Source organism: Serinus canaria, chromosome 2, assembly GCF_022539315.1.
Source record: "Serinus canaria isolate serCan28SL12 chromosome 2, serCan2020, whole genome shotgun sequence".
Lineage (NCBI taxonomy): Eukaryota > Metazoa > Chordata > Aves > Passeriformes > Fringillidae > Serinus > Serinus canaria.
This window is the reverse complement of record NC_066315.1, coordinates 70,369,522-70,388,688: the sequence shown is the minus strand read 5'-3', so window position 1 is coordinate 70,388,688 and position 19,167 is coordinate 70,369,522. Positions and strand designations below refer to the sequence as shown.

The 19,167-nt window shown below is 43.5% G+C and overlaps 1 protein-coding gene across 6 annotated transcripts in view; it reads right to left on the bottom strand.

The window, feature by feature from the left end:
• Nucleotides 1-791: 791 nt before the first annotated feature.
• Nucleotides 792-19,167, bottom strand: part of RNF152 (ring finger protein 152) — a 43,068-nt gene continuing 24,692 nt past the window's right edge. For 3 of the 6 annotated variants that reach the window (XM_050970487.1, XM_018926740.3, XM_050970490.1), the window contains exon 2: nucleotides 792-5,372. In XM_050970487.1, coding sequence (XP_050826444.1) covers nucleotides 4,573-5,184 — 612 coding nt within the window. In that variant the 5' untranslated portion in view covers nucleotides 5,185-5,372 and the 3' untranslated portion in view covers nucleotides 792-4,572. Of the gene's footprint in view, nucleotides 5,373-6,332; nucleotides 6,830-7,511; nucleotides 7,771-11,518; nucleotides 11,603-19,167 lie in introns of those variants that run through there. The other 3 variants (XM_050970488.1, XM_050970489.1, XM_050970491.1) reach the window with 3 other exon arrangements.

The following is a 19,167-nucleotide window of genomic DNA, read 5'->3' as shown; positions in this document are numbered from 1 at the left end:
GGAGGCACTTCAACCCCAACACTTACTAGAGAGGTGTTCACTCAGTATGTGAACATCTCCTGCAGTACTCATGCAAGTGGCTCGTGCCAGTAGGCCCCATTCCCGGGGACTAGTTTGGCTGTGGATAGCAGGTACAGATCCATTCTCATGAGTGGGAGGGAGCAACATCCTCTGCTCCCTGGCATTGTTGTGAAAAGATCCAGAGAACACAAGCTTGGCTCAATTTACATGACAGACTGGTGCCTGGAACTTTTGATTCTGGGATATCTACAGAAGAGTTCAGACCCCATATTAATTGTTTGGGTTTGGTTCAGCCCTGCTGTGAATGTAACAAAAACAGTGTGTAATATCAACCACCATCACTCCAGAAAATCATGTGCACTATCAAAAAAAGCTGGATGCCCATTGCTTCAGCAATCATGCAACTGGGAAGAGGAGCTCAAGGCAAGAGGGAGCCAGTGTACCAGTCTGCACAATGCAGGCTTAAGTAAAGGCCAGCAATCCCTCATTCCTATAAGCAAAGCATTTACTTAGTTTTTTATTTTATTAAAACAGAAAAAAGCTTCTGTGGCTTAGTAGTCATCAGCTACAATTCTGTATTCCATACTAATTAAAACATGAATGCCCTTTCACTAGTTACTACAACCCATACTTTACATATTGCCTTTAAACACCGAGTGATAAATTTCAGCCACCCTTCTCATAAAATGTGGAGCAATTCTGCCAAATTCCCTTCCACACTCTTCATTTTATGTCAAAATAACAGAGGAACCATAATTCACTTGCTATCATTCTTTTCTTGCTAACGTTTTATTCAGAATGAGCTTCATTAGTAAAGATGAAACTTTGGACTCATGACTGCTCCATGTTTACAAAACATACAGGCTCCTTTACATCGTGGTTAAGCATGAACAATCACTGAACACACAATTTCCTAAAAAAATCCTGCATACCAAAATTGCATATTTTGAATTTTTAAAATTCACTAAACAAAATTTCACAGAGTGAACCCTAAAGTCTGTTTGCCAGCAAAGCACAAGCCAACAATGGAAGTTGGGACCATCCAGGAAAAAAACTGAAACTGGACCCCAACACACACACCTTTCCTATTAAACAAGCAAATAAATACACATTCATACAGAGTAATGTGCTCTAAAAATGCAGGTGCTTGAATAATTACCCACACATTTTAGCATAAGTTTTGGTTTCTCAAGCTGTACTGGGTCACAGTAAGCTTCTGTCTTTCTTTTTGGTGGAACTGGGCAGTGACTTCTTACTGGACACCAGAGAACAAAAGCTAACCTGGAACCTGGTGATTTTGGCACAAGTCCAAATGTGTTCCTCCCCAAAGGAAAGATTACAAAGACAAGGCTGTTTTTTTAAAATAATAATAAAAAAATTAGCAGTGTATCACTTTTTAATGTCAGGTATTGAACCAAGGAATGGGACAGACTGCACTGCATTTTTAAAGTAGTATGAATATTGACATACTTGAGAAACATTTTAACACTGTACATTACAACAAACTATTTAGTTCATTTCTACACAAGTCAGCAAAAAAGCTAGGTGATCTAACATATATGACAGCTGCAAATTTAAAATTCTAGTCACAGTCTAAAGCCAGAACAAAAACTTTTCCAGAACTCCTATTTATAAAAAGGAACGAACATACACACCACCATGCGCGTACACGCAGGCAAAAATCTTGAGGTTTTACTTATTGCTCTTACACAAGGCTGTGAGCAGGCAAATGTCTGGATCAGAAATTAGGTCAAACATGCATTTCAGCAGGCACAAAAGTACAGGAAATTCATATTAACGAAACAATGTACTGTGTTAGGTAGTACAGGATGGTATTCTGCTAATATAACACTTAACGTCATTAATTCCGGATAAACTCCAGGTCTGCCTGTTGTATAATGTGTTATGCAGTGTGGTATTTTAACCTAATTTCTGATTCCTCTTTTATTGTGCACTCTCCATAGGGAGATGAAGAGGGCCCTTCTTTGCAATGTCAGAGAATGCTCAGCCTCAAGAGCTTCAGTCGGGCAGGTATGGCTGGAAGGAGGTAATGTTACCACCACTGTGTCACCAGGACCTGCTCCTTGACTGCCTCACGGTTTTGTGCATTCACTGATAACTCAGATAAACAAATACAGAAGCTGGCACAAAATGCACCAGCACTGCTCTCGGAGCATCTTTAACCTATGCCATAAGCTTCTGGTACACCCAGCAATAGCTACGGGATAAGGCAGTAGAGGGTCAAGTTCTGTGTCTGGTCAGTTCCTCAAGAGTCTTGTAAAAGGCAGGATTTTTTGTGAACTGGCTTTCCTTTACACAATAAGCAGCATAGCATGGATGTCAGTAGAAATCTGGCTAGCTACTGGCAACAAGAGACAAGCACGTTCACAAGACACATTTGGGAATACCTGGTGTTCCCTACTGCAACCACATGAAACATGCTGCGGAGAGGTGTCCATGGAATTACAATTGCAAGCCAGATTCAAGGCATACTGCACATGGGCCTTGCACAAAAAAGGCATTGAGTGTTTTATCTGAAGACTTATTTTTTCCTGTGCTATGCATACATATGACAGTAGATAAAAATCAGCACAATGGTTCCTCTCCATATGTGAGCAAACACACATCATCACAACTAAGCACCCTATTTCCGTTCTTCCATTAATGGAAATCAAGGAAGAAAATGGTGGTTTAGAAACAGGGAGGGAAAGAAATCCAGCATGAAGTCAGAGGTATTTTCCTGACAGAAGTGTGAGCTGAGAATGTTTATTGTGAACCAGCAACTGGATTTTGTGACAAAACCAGAAAACCAAGGATGACTATGGAGCCAGCTTGGGCACTGCATAGTCGAAACTATGTTATAATATGGCACTCAGCAATCTCCAAGAATTAGAAAGAACAGTAGGCAGACAACAAGAGGACAGAGTTCAGGGAGGTTAAGCCTTGTACTCACAAAAAGAAGCAGTGCAAATCAACAGATTTTTCTGTCTTACTAAAGGTCTGCCACGTGCCCCATAATCCAATCCCTAAATCTCATGTAAGTTTCAGCAATCAGACTTGTCAAATACCCAAAATCACACTGGACTCTATTTTACTTATGAGCAGTACTACTAAAGCTAGTGGGACTGCTTAGAAGCTACTGCAGTGAACATTCAGGAATTTGTCTCTTCCCAAGAAGTAAACTGCAAATGACTGGGGTTTTATGACAGTCACAGGAGACTGTCATGAAAGGGAGGAGGGACACTTACTGTGTTTGTTTTTCAAATCTGTCCTTATGAAATCATCAACACTAGCAAGACTGAAACATGGGAAGAGACTCTGTTAAGATCACCCAGACATTCTGACACCAGGACAGTCACAGCAGTTTAAGAGGGGTGGCCCAACCAGTAAGAGGTTAGGCTGGCCTGGATCCTTCTCCGAGATACATCACTGCCTCTTACTAGATGACTGCATACCACAGTCCTTGGTCTCAGTTCTGATGGTGAAGCTTTCTTAGAGCAACACCTCTGTCACACTACCCATTAGTGCACAGTTGCAACTCCTAGGAAACAGGGAGGCAAAATAGGTGTAAATTCTTCAAAAACAATTAAGCAAACCTAACCTGCAGAAAAAGAAAATTAAGAGCCGTATGTTATCACATCCTTGCAGGAAGTCCTATGACTTCTCATGACCCATTTCTTCACTAATGGCTATGAAGGCCAGGCCATCAGGAAGTCCGCAGCCAGACTGGAGGGAAAACAGCATGTCCAATGTTTACCATGCAAAGCTATCCTTCCCATAAAGCTGTTTAGGCTGAACTGTTTTGACTGCACTTTTTAGGTATTCTTTCTAGTCCACTTTGAATCCTTTCTTGAAAGCTCTTTCAAATAAAAGATGTTGGAAGTACCACTTTGCTGTAGTTGAAAGAAATGGGGAAAAACAGGCAAAACACAGACACCAAGGAAGGAAATAATTGCTTGTAAAATGCTACCTTTTAAAAACTACTGTACAACTCCCTAACTTGGTTTAATTAATGCGCCATTTAAAACATATAAAATACTTTACCAGCTACATGATTTCTCCGTTTTACGAGTCTCCCTCCCTCCCCTCATTAAAAAATAATGCATGTGTGGACTGGTATTGAACAGCTCGTACAGTTGTGCGCCAGTTCTCATTTAATTCTACGTGGAGCAGTTTTGATTTTAATACACTGTGTTTAAAGAAGAGCCCGTACTGTATACTTCACAGTATAACCAGCTACATGAGGTCTTTAATCTTGTAACACAATAAAAAAAGATCACTGTGGAGTTGCAGTCCCTTTGATAAGTGGTTGAGGTGACACATGCAGTCCTCCTCAGTGCCACTGCCGCCGGACACGGGATGTGATTTTCTCCTCAGGCTGCCGACAGGCCTGATGCCACTCCTCCGGGGGCCGCAGCCAGGCGGGCACCACTGCCCAGGTGCACAGCGTCCTGCAGTCACTGGGCAAAGCTGCACGGAATTGTCTTGCTCAATACCACCACCACCAACCCGACCCAACCTGACCCCCGGGGGAGCACAGCCCCCGCCGCCTCAGCCGCAGGAGATCACCGTGAAGCGCTTGGAAATGCATGACATGTTGTGGAGGACGATGCCCAGGAGGAAGACCAGGACGCAGGCCACCAGGATCACAGTGCACACCCCTGACCAGGTGGAGCTTTTCACAGCGCCTCTCCGGTCCGGCTCCTCTGCTCCCGCCTCGGCAGGAAGGCTGCCCTGCAGCGGCTGCTGCTCCGCGGGGATCGTCACCACTGTCAGGGACTTCTGCTGGCTGCCGGGCAGGAGACGGCAGCCAATGTCTCCCGGCAGCAGCGCCCGCTCCTTGGAGAGAGGCAAGGGCAGCATGTAGCAGCCGTTGCTGGGGAGTTTGATGAAGACGGGGGTGTGCTCCGAGGTGTGGGGGATGGCGATGACGGCGATCACCTCGGGGTCATCGGGCAGCTGTGACACAGAGTACCCCGGAGGCAGCTTGGTGATCCCACGGCACCAGGGGCAGCGCAGGTCCTTCTGGCTGGTCCTCATCTGCTGCAGGCACACAGAGCAGCAGGTGTGCTTGCAGTCCAGCAGCTTGGGCCGCCGGCGGGGGCTGTAGTAATTGAAGCAAATTTGGCACTCCAGCAGAGAGTCCTGGGATAAGGTCTCCATGGCGGCCGGTGCAGGGAAGCACAGCAGGCCTTGTGGTGAGCCCTGACACCCCTAGGCAAGGGGTAGCAGACTTTCCACCACTTCTCCTCAGGGCAGAACCCGCCTTCCCAACGCTGCTTTCCTCAGGGCAGCACTGGGCGGCAGCTATGGAGAGCACAGGAAAACCTCCGGCTTGAAACTTTCAGCACCTGAGACAAACAGAAGAAGGTGAAAGAACAGGTTATTCACAAGAGCCTGTGGGAACAGAAGAGTCCAGCAAAAGGAGAATGAAAACTAGCACTGACTCTGTTATCTGGTGGGAGAAACAAATTTGTTATCCTTCACTAGAAAGCATCTTCCCACCACCTTCACGAAACAGCCCAGTGGCAAAACTTCGAGTCAGTCATCAGTACATCACCAGGTCTCTTAATGTTTTTTTCCCCCTAAGTTTCCCAGCAATCAAACCCCAATCAACCCATCAGTCCACCACTCACTCACAGTTATATTTATGCCCATAACAGAAGTGGCTGTATAGTTCACCAGCCAGGTCCCATAGCAACAACCTCCTGTCATACTTTCAGCACTTTTCAGCCCTTCCTGCACCAAAACAATTGTTCTCATTTAATCCTTTAAATCCCTGAGGATTTTTAGCTATTTGGCAGCTATATTGGCAGCTAAGGCTACATGAAAGGTGGGGGAAAGAAAAAGTATGTTTAAATGGAAGCATTTCCACACGCTCCTGAACTTGTGCCTGTGCATGAATTAGCAACCAAGCAACTATACTGCAACACCTACATTTGCACATAATGAGAAAAGGAATGGTATCATTTTCAGTCAAATTAACTGTTTGCTCAGTTACACAAGCAGCTTGTTGAACATGGCCCTCTGAAACATAAACCTTCTCACTAATAAAAACCTCACCTGACACAAAAGGCTCTGCTTAGACCCAGGACCACTGGACACCACAAAGACAAGAAATATTGATCTTGTTCTAAATCCTTAAAAAGGAATTTCCTTTACAATTCCCATTTTCCCACTTATTACTTATATCTTTGCCAAGAAGAAGGCATCTGTGTTTACCTGCAGTGCATAGTTCAGCTTTGTTTGATTTTGGTCACTCCAAAGCAATTAATATGAGGGATGACAGTTTTACAACATTTTACACTTACTTCGTTCCTGTGTTTGAAGAAGTATCAGCTTGAATTTGCTTCCAGAGAATAAAGAAAGCCCAAAATATCTGCAGGGTGACCTTTGATCTGCTCTTATTGCAATGTTATTTCCAAACTAGAGTTAACACCCAAGGACCACAGCTTTCAGAGGACTTCTTCCTTTCTATACAATAACTTCTTGCTCTCCCTTCCAGATTATAGCAACGAGGTTGCAACATACTAATCAATGGGTGATATCAGAAAAACAAATATTGTAGTTTAAGAAGAGAAGGCAGGCATAGAATGGGATTTGCAACCTAGGACAGCGTGCTGGACCTCACTGTCCTGTACCCTGCTTCTGGCAGTTACCAGTATTTGAATAGGGAAAACAAAATTCACGTCATCTCTTCAGATGCTGATGACTGGTCTCACCGACATTGGCAGAACTGGCCCTGCTTGCAGATTTTGTAACAGCAGTGGATTTTGGCTTGCAAGATGCTTCAACAAACACACAGTGATAATTCTGACTTGGGAGGGGGCGGGGGGGCAGTTAGAAGGCAGGAGCTTCTGAAACATGGAAAATAGCTGCAGGGGCATCTCTCTGGTGGACAGGCACACACTGTCCACCACCACTTTTGGGATGCTTTATCTTAATGTGGCACAGAGGCCACTGCTGAGAGAGACCCCCACCATCATGAAGCCCATGGGACACCTGCTCCACACCAGTGCCATGCTACACAAAGGCATCAAAAGATACTCTGTGTGCTGGGGAGCTGAACACTGCTGTGTGCAGGCCACACAGAGAGAAAGTGGAAGAAAATTAGGAGAGGTTTTATCTTCCTTATTTCCGTATCCACTACTATCTCCATATCCCTATGGTACAGGTACACACAAGGGAAGACTATCAAGAAAGGAGCTGACATGATAATAGACTAGCATACAGCTGCAAGAGAAAAATGAAAGAAAGATATCCATGATGCTGGGCAATTTCTGGCTGAAAAAAAATATTAAGAGAGAAGAGCCAGAATAGAAATTAGTTATAGAAACTCAGAAAAGAATCACTGAAGCCGCCAGATCCAGTTTTCAGCCACAAGCAACCCAACAGACTGGCATTTTGCACAGAAGCATCCGTACCAAATTTGCAGTTACAGACCATCCAAGTCAAAGTTGAGCTCAGACAGTACAAGACACAACTCTTACCTGCTTTATCTGCCAATCTATCAAAAAAGCCTCAAGTATAACAATACTGCAGTATTATTACAAGAAAAAATCCCAATGCCTAGAAATTCAGAAATTAGGAATTATCAAAAATCATAGAAGAGACTCAAGGATCATCTGGTTCCAACACCCCTGCTGTGGGCAAGGACATCTTCCACTAGACCAGGTTGTCAGAGCTCCATCCAGCCTGTTCTTGAACACTTCTAGGGATGGGCAGTCACAGCTACTCTGCGCAACCTGTTCAGTGCCTCACCACCCTCACAGTGCATGCTAATATCTAACCTAAACCTCCTCTCACGTGACTACTCTGCCCAAGGACAGAGTGGAAGTACCGCTTCTGCAGATGTAAATCAGTGTATCTGCAAGGTCAGGAATGGGCTTGCCACCTATGTGACATAAACTGCTCATACTTTCCCAAAACATCTCAAATCTTAATCAGAGGTGCGGATCAGCAGTAATGACCAGTAAGTAGAGAGGTTAGTATGATTCCTTCAGAACATAACTAAAGACAAGTTAAAGAGTAGCCACAGCCATCTAACCCCTTGACCTTTGCTGACATTGCCTTGTTCAAAGGTTGGACGTGCAGCTTCACAGGTGCAATGCAACTTTATTTCCAACCATACAACCCTCTTGCACTCTGCCACAGCTCAGTTTCAGGATAAAAGAAAGTCAAGCCATCATCTAGAAGAAGAATCTATTTGAAAAAAAATTGCACTACAAACCTAAGAAGGAAAAATCCATGAGAGCTCTCAGTACTCTTCTACCATTTTACTTTCATAACTATGCCAAAAGTGGCAGGTTTCCTCTCGGACAGGAGACAAAGCTCTTTAGCTTGTGCTCAACGCACCCTCAACACCAGCTGAAGGTACTGAGCTCCCACAGGTGAACAGCTCATTCAAAGCTCACTCAGACTGGACTCTGTGCTTCAAGCACAAAGACAGAGAGGCCAGGACTGCAGGAGAGGGCACAGCTGACATCAAGTATCAGCCAAAACCATTGTTGTGTACTTGCTCTCCTCACACAGTGACACCCAAGATGAACAAGGGGACTGTTGACAGAAGAAAACAGAGCGGGGAGAAAAGGCAGAAAACACTGTCAGGGATATCCACAGGTCTCTGCGAGAGTAATAGCACATGTATACATGTGAATAGGGGCACATGTGGAACCGGGACTGGGGACTGAGACAGTGAAACCACAGACACAGAAGCAATAGCAGCTACAAGCAGTGACTGCCTGGCACAAACCTGACAGCCCTGGAAGTTCTTCAGGGATGAGGTCTAACCTGTAACACAAATAATAACTAAGTGGAAATGAAAATCCGCAAGATCCAAAACTCATGTGTCAGAAAGGTGCAGCAGGAGCAAAGGCAGCAAGATGAGACAGGCCATGAGAAGAAGCCTCCCTCCCTGCCCTGCGTTCTCCTCTTTCCTTTTTGTTGCATCTGCCCAATATCCACAAGGTGGCCAGTGGCTCCTTTCAAGGAGAGGAGTTCACAAGCTGTTACAGAGACCCACGGAGAAACCTGCAAAGCTGATGACCTCTGCAGCAGCCAGGTGGCTGAGAACATGGCACAAAAGTCCTCCTTGCAGATTTGGGCTGCCCTCTGCACAAGCCATGAGTTTTTAAATTGCATGACTCAATACCAATAAAGCTCTGAAGAATAAAGCAAGTGTTTCAGCTATCTGTTAGTCATGCTATCTGTTCTGCCAGTACCTCACTGGAGACCACAGCAATGAACCAAGTTATCTCTGGGTGAACAGGAGGCCAGGAATACCAAGGCATCAGCTTCCTACTCCTGAAGGAGCAGAAGGGGCATTTGTTGCTCTTACTATTGACACCTTCTCAACACAATATGCAGAGGTGCTGTGGGAGGTGAACAGATGAAGGTTGCTGTAGCTGCGACAGTGAGAAGAAGAAAGCACAAGTTTGCTCTGCACAAATGCTAGCTACAAACTGGCCAGGTCACAAAAGACAGCTATTTCTGGAACCTAGTGCAAAGGAAGACACTGAACATCCAAGCCCAGAGCTGTACATAAAGTTAGAGAACACAGTAATTAATGGCAAATCCTTGCCTAGCAACACAATATTTTTCATATGTAAGGATAGCCCCTGTGATATTAAGAAATGGAAACCACAGCCCTGAAGGGGTAATGCCTTCACTGAAGGACTGAGAACTACCTTAAGACGTATTTCCTAACTTACGAGGCTCCAAAATTATATTAACTTAGAAACCCCAAAAACATACTTCAGGGATGCCTGTGGAATCCAATACAATTCACAGATGACTAAACATCATATAACATTTTAAAGGGCTGGCTCTGGGGCATGCTGGTGTAGTTAACTGATCAGTGAGAGAAAGCCTCAAAAACTTTGTACAGACTTACACATGGATTAAGGCAGTCTACTTGCCGTACAGCAAGGTTGTAACAGAATTTCAGCAAGGCAGTGCATCGACCATACTTCACCTTTACTAAGAAAGGTTCATTATGTAAACTCCCCAAACACATTAACAATTCTTTGGCTGTATTACTGAGTATGTATGATTTATGAAGAAGAAAGAATCATTCGTTTCAGGTGCCCTTAGGCTGTAAAGGAGATGGGATGAGGAGGGAGTGCTGTTCTCAATAGGAGAACTAATTGCAAGAATCATGTGCCCACAGATACGGAAGGAAATGTGTGCTACAGCCGCCTCCAAAAAGATAATTAGAAGCATTTCTGCTACAAAAATTCAGCATCGGTGAACGTTTTTCACAAATTCACATTTGGACAAAACACACTTGGGCTAAGTGCAAATGCCCAGGATGTACTACTTGATTTCCCCTGAATATCCTTCACTAGATGATCTTATTTATTTTTAGGCTGTTCTGTAGCACTAATTACCATAGTAACTGAGAACAGCACAACGAACAATTAATTTATTCATCACAACACCCTTGTTAAGAGACAAGTATTATCATCATTATATTCTTTCATCATCTAAGAAAAGAAGCACTGAGAGACGAAGCCGTTGGTCCAAGGTCATGCAAGCACCACCCAAATTGCCTCAAATGTTCCAGTACAATTTCATCACAACTCTCCTTTTCTCCTCAAGAGCCACAGGGCAGAGGTGACAGATTCTTTTCTGCAATAAAGCTCAGAAATCTACAGGCTTTTCCCCACCTCTTTCAGCTGGCAGCATCCCTATAGTATGCCTGTGATTTGTGGGGGCTTTCATTAAACATATCAGCTTTTTCAGAGATTATCAAAAACACAAGAGCCTGTGCCCCAGAAGCAACCTATCTACACAGACATAGTTTATCTACCACGCAGATAACAACTGAGAAACTATATTCATTTTGAGGGACATTAAGCTAACAATAAATCAGCAAAGTAAATCCATCCTTCTCTCCAGAATTACCTGTTCTCCAGAACCTTCCTGTAAACCAAGCAGCCTACTCCCACCATTTTTTCCATTTCATTATTCACAATTACACAGAAATATTGCAGAAGGAAAGTATTTTAATTTAGTCAAAGCCTCAGCCAGTGCAAGCTGTCACTGCTCCTTTAGCTTTAGTCCAGTCCTTGCCAAGATGAGCATCTTGGTATATACAGTCCTGGGTGCACAAAGCCACAAAAAATAAAGCCGAGGGAAACTGTGATATGAGTCTGTAATATCATATGAACAAGCACCAGGGGATGCATGCTGATGGCAAGAGAACCTGCTGTGGATGATCCCAATGGTACACATCAGACACAACACCAGTTTGTCCTGCCTCTCAGGCAGCTGAGAAATCAGTGGTGGATCACAAAAAAGGAGCCTAATTGCAATGTATCATTCCACAGCGTTTACCTTAGAAATTGTCACCAGCCAGCCCTAGGAAGAGGAGACAGGGGCAGAAAGGTCACCTACAGGAATGTAATGAGATGTATACATTTATGGGTTTGGAGCAAAAACAGATCAGGAGAAAACACCAGCCTTTGGTGTTTAGAGAAAACAGAGAGAGACTTACATGCTGCTCCGTGTTCCATCTCACATCACCAGCTGTGCTGCTCCCTCTTTTTATCTGCAAACTTTGACATGTCCACATTCCCTGCCTCCAAAGACCTAATTTTGGTCAAATATGACCAGGAAAAGCTGCACTTTGTTCCAACAGCAAACACTACTAATCACCTGCAATGTGCCAGGTCAGCAAACATTTCATCGTGCTGAGGCAGAACAGTACAGCTGTCCTGTATGATATGCTCATCAGACAGTTTCACATGAGGCACTTTACAAGTGAAAAACATTATCTGAAATTAAAATACTCCACAGAAATATGCCCATTTCAGACAGGCAGAGACAGAGAATGGACAGCTTTCCTGCCTCTCAGCAGCCCTCTGTGCAGGTGAACCTAGAGGCCAGGTGATGGGAGCACAATCTGCTCCTCACCAGCCCAACTCCAATATGTCCACAGGCTTTTCGACAAGGTCAATTGTCAAGCTATGGTTCTCTTATGATTCTCCTAGTCCCCCTCCATGCTGGCAGAGCACGCCCAGGTGCAGCTCTGCCCTGCTAAAAGAAGTGTGATGGTACTTCTCATCATTCCTGCTGTTGCCCTTCTCTCCGTGAGCAGTGCACTAAAGACTTGACTGTGGTCCTAAGACACATCACATCTGAAAATTTTCCAGCGCAGCATATAAAAAGGTTCCTTGCATTTTGCAAATAAACAGAATCTCCAGCATTCAAAGCATCCCAGGGGACGATGCTCATTTCTACAGCCCACTCTGAGCTCTATGCTTGCAGGGCCATTAGCACTTCCTCAGTTTTGTTGGCTGCTCTTAATTATGCCTGACTCACTTCTAAACCCCAGGATGAGAGGAATGAAAAGCCAGGTTTTTCCACTACCAAGTGAGAGAGCCACTTGCCATTCAAATCAACATGGTGAAGAATGGCAGTGGAAGGTGTGGTGTGAAAGGAGTTCTACCTCTCAGCCCTGAATAAAAGCAGCACCAGTAGCTATTTATGACCAGGACAGAAGGGGCAAGTGGTTAGGTAGTTCGCAATACAGATTTAGAAACTGCTTCCCAAACTTAAAGTGAGGTCACAAATTAAGTCACTGAGGCCAAAATCCCACAAAACACAGGAGGAGCTAGTGGTGCTAAACTCACACTCAGTAAGAGCTTTCAAATGCAATGTAACATCCTCTTTCTAAGGGATTTTCACTTATGGCAATATGACATACTACTGTGGAATTCAAACTGCTGAGAGAGGCATGAAGCACCTGATCACTTAAATTACAAATTTTACTCTCCCATTTGAGTTTTATGCTTCATCTGCCATTGACAGAATTTGCCTGATACCTAAATAGAAACTTAATTAAAAGATTCTTCCCTCCCTCCCCTGAGGATCTTGTATTAGACTGATGAAATACACCATCAAAAAAAAAATTAATTTTAAATAAAGCTCAAATGCAGACTTTTCTCACTGATACAGGTCAGTGGGTGACTGAGTCTATTAAGACACTAGTCTATAATTAGAGGAGAGAGTGCTACAGCTCTCCAAGGTCACTGAGTGAATTTTGATAAAACCAGGATAAAATCTAGGATAAAATCTTACCTGCCTATGGGCCCAAACAGCAAGGAAAGGAATCAATGCTCACATGTTCATACACCTCCTGTACAATGAAAGAACTGCAAACTCAGTTTCACACTTACCTCAGGAAACAAAAGCCCTTTAAATGGCAATTTTAACTGCTGTGTCCGCTCTGTGCCCCTGCCTCATACCCCCCACCATGTGCTTAACATGGTTTCTGCTGTCTGCATTCATCCACCACAGCTTCCCTGAGGAGTTGAGTATGTGACCCACCTCCATCTGGCTGCTCTCAAGGCCTGGGATGGCCTGGGGTTTGTTTTCTTCAAGTGCAGGAAGGGGTTGTTTCCTTTTTTTTTGCTTCAGAAAAAGTGGGGGGAAAAGCGCAACAGATCTAGCGGAGTCAAAGTAATACATCCTTTTACATTGAAATAGATGGAATTAAGGAATTGGAAAATATTTTGTTAAAAGGCCCACAATAGTAAGTAAGGAAATTCTCTTCTTTCATACATCATAATTGATAGAATAAGGTCTGAAAGAGATTAGAAGGGCACAGGGAAGCTTTGTTCCTCTTTTTACCTTTCTTCTGCAGTCCTCCAAGTGGGCAGCACAAGGGAGTAAAGCCCCCTGTTTATCAACAGACAATGCAGAACAGCTGTGCCAAAGCCAAACCACCACTTCCAGGAGTTCATCTTCACAAGAGAGGGGAAGGTAGCCAACTAATATGCCTCCTCAAGGTCAACAGCTCTGTCATTTCATAATGCAGACAAATCATCATCTTCATGAAGTTTTGGCCTCTGATAAGAGCTACAGCTATTTCAGGTCACAGCACTGGTCATTCAGGTTTGCAGATTACACCAAAAGGAACTGGAACTGATCCAAAAGCTCCTTTCTTATTGGAAACTAATCATTCACCCTGTAACATTCTGTCAACTTGTAATATTAATACCACTCTCGCTTCCTGGATTTTGGGAACAGTCCAACTCTCACTGCAAATATGGATCACAAGCAGAGTTAGATCAAGCCTGAACTGCATAATATTGATTATTTCCTATTTCATGATTTATCTCTTTGTCTTTAGACCAGTAAAATCCTCCAAAGAGATGTAGCAGGCTATACCAGATAAATAATTACTTCCAATACTTTTCCAAACCACATGTTTCTACCTGTGACTATATACTCCACAGGTTCCAGTTCAGACAAGTTATGAAGCACGTGATCTGATGTTAGCCAGGGAACTCAATGGGATGACACACACTCTTGAGGTCAGTTGCACATTTATATACTTAACAGATGATCCATCAACACCACGAATACAGAACCCAGTGCCAGAAGCCACAGGCAGATCAAGGTAGTTTCCAAATGCTGACACTTTTGTTTCCCCTACACCACTCTGAAAAGGTGTGATCTGAATAAACATAATGATAACCTTCCCCAAATAGCTGCAACTAAACAAACAGGTTACACATCAACTATCTCAACAAGCTCCACACAGTCACAAAAAGCCCCAGCACCACCAGGTGAAACTGCAGATTAATGGTGAGACAACAAACTCACACCAGGAAATGCTCCCAGCTTTCTCCATGCCCATGGATGTGGGCATCGGCATGCCCATGACAGAAACAAGACTCCCAAGGATGGACTTCTAGAATGAAGCCTAGAACTGAGTGAGGGGATTTGCACCCAGTCTCTCCACCAGAGGAACCAGCACTGTTTTCAGACAGAAGTAGTCTTGCAGCTAAAAAAAGCAGTGCTCTCTCTCAAGGGCAATGATCATGACTCAGGTTAGTGCTACCACAACCCTCTCTGGTGGGCTCAGATAAATTACAACTCTGGGACACTGAGCTCAGAGCTGCTACCCCTTCTGCTGTGGCAAACATGCTGCAGTGAGGACTCACAACTGGCTGCTCAAATGCTCAGGCATGGGAAGATGAGCTATTCCTGCCCACATTATGTGAAACCTACTGTTGCTTTCCTTCACAGAGATGGTACTGAATTCCAAGAGGCATTCCTGTAGCTGCATGAAGTTTATCAGACCTGCCAAGCTTTGTTATGTTGAATTTCATTCTTTACAGTGAGTTTGAAAGTTTAGGCCAGACATCGCCCATCATATTTCTGCCAGTCAAAATCTGCTTTTTAAACATCCTGGTGTGAAAATACCCTCCCCATTTGCAGCACTTAAACTAACAGTTTACAGTATTTTTGCTGTATGAAGGAGTGCAAATGCTCAGAAAGGACTATGTTATGCCACAACAGAGCAAAACAATCAAAGCGAAGCAAACTGCTTCACACCTCTTAATTTTTTGCTTGGTTCTGCAGTCCTTGGAATGTAAGAGCACAAGAAACTTAGGCAAGGAAACTAACATAATACTGCTAATGCTCAACACATCATCACAATCCTGATAGTCTGTGGCCACAGTGAGTCCCAGGCTCACAGGAGTGTGGACAATCAAGGCAATATTCTGTAAAAAAGAATGCTGCTAGTCCCGTTTATCTGAAGCAAAGCCTGGAAACATGAACTTCAGATCCCAATCAGGTAGGACCTCTGAACTTCAGTCCCTGATTTGCAGGACAGTCTCGTGATTTCTGCATGAGAGTTAGAGCTAACTAAAGAAATAAAGTTTTGAGGTGAACAAATTCATTGGCAGTTTCAGATCAAATTATGCAAATACTTTCTCCTTCAGCAAAAATGGAAATTTCCATTAAGACATCAGTTCATTTCAACTGTTTTCTCTCAGAAGAAATTTTTTAAAGGTAATGTAAAGGGCAAACAAAGCTTTTTGTACTTACTCTGGAATAATTTTTCTTCTGATGCAGTAGAGCCAGAAGTGACCCTCACGCTGCTCTACCTCTGAATGTGGAATGCTTCAGTCTAGTGATACACCATGACTTTTTTTGCTTTTCTAGTTTAACAAAGGCAAATGAGATACACTGAAACTATCAGCTGTAGTTTTATGGAAGTGTGGTTTCAACAACTGTGATTCAGCTTTTTTGGTTGTTGGCTTAAAAATAAAATCACAACATGGGGCATTTTCCACATACATTTCACGATGTGACCAAAAGCTGAAGAGGACTACTGTGATCAATAGATTGCTGGTTTTTACAAGTGTTTCTTGCAAAGGACAGGAAGGATCTTACAATATAAGACAGGTTTCTTAAAAAAAACCAAAAAAAAAAAGGAAGTCACACTCATCCCAATGTTCTCCAGCATACATCCCAAGATCATTTATTACTTTTGAGGCCTTAAATCAGAGAAGCCTTACCACATATTTCCAACATGTACTTCACCTTGAATTCAGTGTTCATTTCTAGTCCTCTTGCTACAAGAGAAACATTGAAATGTGTCCAGGGAAGGGCAGTGGAGCTGCTGATGGGTCTGGAGCACAAGTCTGATGAGAAGCATCTGAGGGAGCTGGGGGTGTAAAGCATGGAGAGAAAGAGGCTCAAGGGAGATCTTATCTAAGACTGCCTGAAAGGAGGCTGTGGTGAGGCAAAGGTTGGGCTCTTCTCCCAGGTAACAAGTGACAGAACAAGAGGAAATGGCCCCAGGTTGCACCAGTAGAGGCTTAGATTAGATGTTAGAAAAAATTATTCACTAAAAGGATTGTCAAGCATTGAAACAAGCTGCCCAGGGAAGTGGTGGAGTCACTGTGCCTGGAGGCAATTAAAAGATGTGGAAATCTGGCACATGGGGACGTGGTTTAGTGGTGAACACAACAATGCTGAGTTAATGGTTGGACTCAATGATCTTAAAGGCTTCTTCCAACCTAAACAATTCTGTGACTCTATTCCATGCAACATCACACTGCATAGCAGTTAGGAACCAAGAAGGTGCCTTAGGGACAACTCACTCAAGAAGGGAAAAGGAAAAAGTCTAGAGATTATTGCACTGGATGTGATTATCTCAGACACAGGGTGAATACACACAGCTTTATGCATATCTGCAAGATCTGACCATTTTCCATTCAGTTGAGTTCTTTATTTAATTTCTGTTATAGTATTGTATCTGGGTCTTACAGTGGCACGCTGAACACTGGCAACGCCAATGCACACAACCAAACTGATGCCAAAGGCACCACACTGACAACACCCATTTAGGCTTTGACCCACAGATGCAAAATCAGTGTTAAAAAACTGAATCAAAAACTGCCTCTTTTATACTGCCAAAACAAGTTCTTGAGTGGGATGAAAAAAAATTCGGCTCTAGACCAAGGTCTGCTTTGTGACACAAACTACAATATCTCTTGCTTTACAGCCAAAAGGTTTTCAGGATTACTTTGCTGACATAATTTTTACTTTTTAGAGCTGAGTCAGTGTTTTCTTAACTTTTGCCTAAGTGCCTTCACTGTCAGGTGTCTTTCAATGGAATGGGTACTGCTTTGGGGTTTTTTTTTGCCAACCACAGAAATGATCCAAACATTTTACTAAAGCAAGCCATAAATTTTAAAAAATGCTTCGTACTTTGCCAAATAACAGCATGGATTGGAAAAATCATTTTCTATTTTTTAAACCACTCCTTCACACTGTGCTCTCTATTTTTTAAGCCATGAAACCTCTGCCAGTTTCTTTAATGCCAAGTTTGCAGAACACCTGCCAGAGCATGTTCTTTGCCAATAAACAAGATCCATAAGTACCATGATGATTAAAAAAATAATGTAAAGATCAATACAAATAATTAGTACTGTTATTCCTATTATTAATATTCATGCTTTTTTGCTCTGTGTTCTCATCTTCTGGAGCAGCTGCCTCTAGAAAAAAACAAGCAAAGAGAGAGATGCCAGCAGGTGGCACTCCAGAATATAAACCATTAGGCACCAGGGCTCGCGGGACCAAGGAAGGCAGTTCTGCTTGGCTGTCCCACTATGCCTTTAGCACCCTTCAGGAGGGTTTAGGATAATCTTCTACCTAAAGAGCAAGGAAAAGTGCTGCTGGTCGCAGATTTTACCCTGGTGCTGGATGGGATGCAGCAGCACACTGAGATGCACCTTGTGCAGTCCTTTCTAGAAGTGCATAAGGGGCACCATCAGACCCAAAGCACTGAGCTCATTACTTGCTCCCTGACCGAGGGGAGAGCTCCCACAGGTCCCCTACAGTGGCTTTCCGACCTTGTGCATCCAGAAGTGCCAGCATCTTGCGCCTCCCACCACTCCTCCCGCCTCTCCTACACTCCTCCCAACACAGGACAGAGCTGAAGCAATGCTGGCTTTTATTGCTTTAAGACAGCACCACCAACAAAAACCAAACCCCAGCAATCAGGAGACCAGTTCCTTTGTGTTTATTTTTAGCTGTGCCCTACACACATAGAACAGCTACAACACTCTCCTGCATGGCTAGGAAGTGTCACTACAGATGGTTCCCCAAGGCACCAGGGTGAAAACACCCACCCTGCTCTGAGCCTTCAGCCTTGCCCCATCACTCACACTCCTCCCACAGTAAAGCCAGTCACACCAGAACTTCTTCCAGTCAAACACTGACAGTCAGTAAAGCCTCTATCTAGATGTCTCAGCAGCCAGAAGAAATAAATCCATCTCAAAGAGCTGCAGCCCCCCTGGTTTTTGCATCTCCCATCCAACTCTTAACAGTAATCACTTATTTCATTCCTGCTGACAACATTCCCAATCCTTCAATGTTCAAAATTAGGCCCTTGAAAACACTGTGCAACTGGAGGAAGATAGAAAGAGGCATCCTTAAACCCAGAAGGATTGTGCCGTTCCCTTAGAAAATGAAATTTTAAAGAAACTGCAAGAGTTGTTTTGTCCAACTCTAGGCATCAAGCACAGCAGTCAACATTTACAGAGGTAATGAATTGCTTCATTTGACAAAGATGCAAGTTTCACATTGTTCTACCCTGGAAAAATTTAGAGTTTAAAAGTACTGAAGGTTCATACAACTGTGTGGGAAAAAAAGCCTGCATTTTTATCAGAAGTCTTTATGAATTACCTAAAAGCTACACAAACATGGAAAATAACCAGCCCTCTTACAATAAGCAAAGTATTTACTGCTTAAACTCTCCTCAAAGGCAAACCTGTACTATAGGATCCATCTGCTCATGTGGAAATAGCAGAAAAGATCTGTCATAAAGTAATTTCC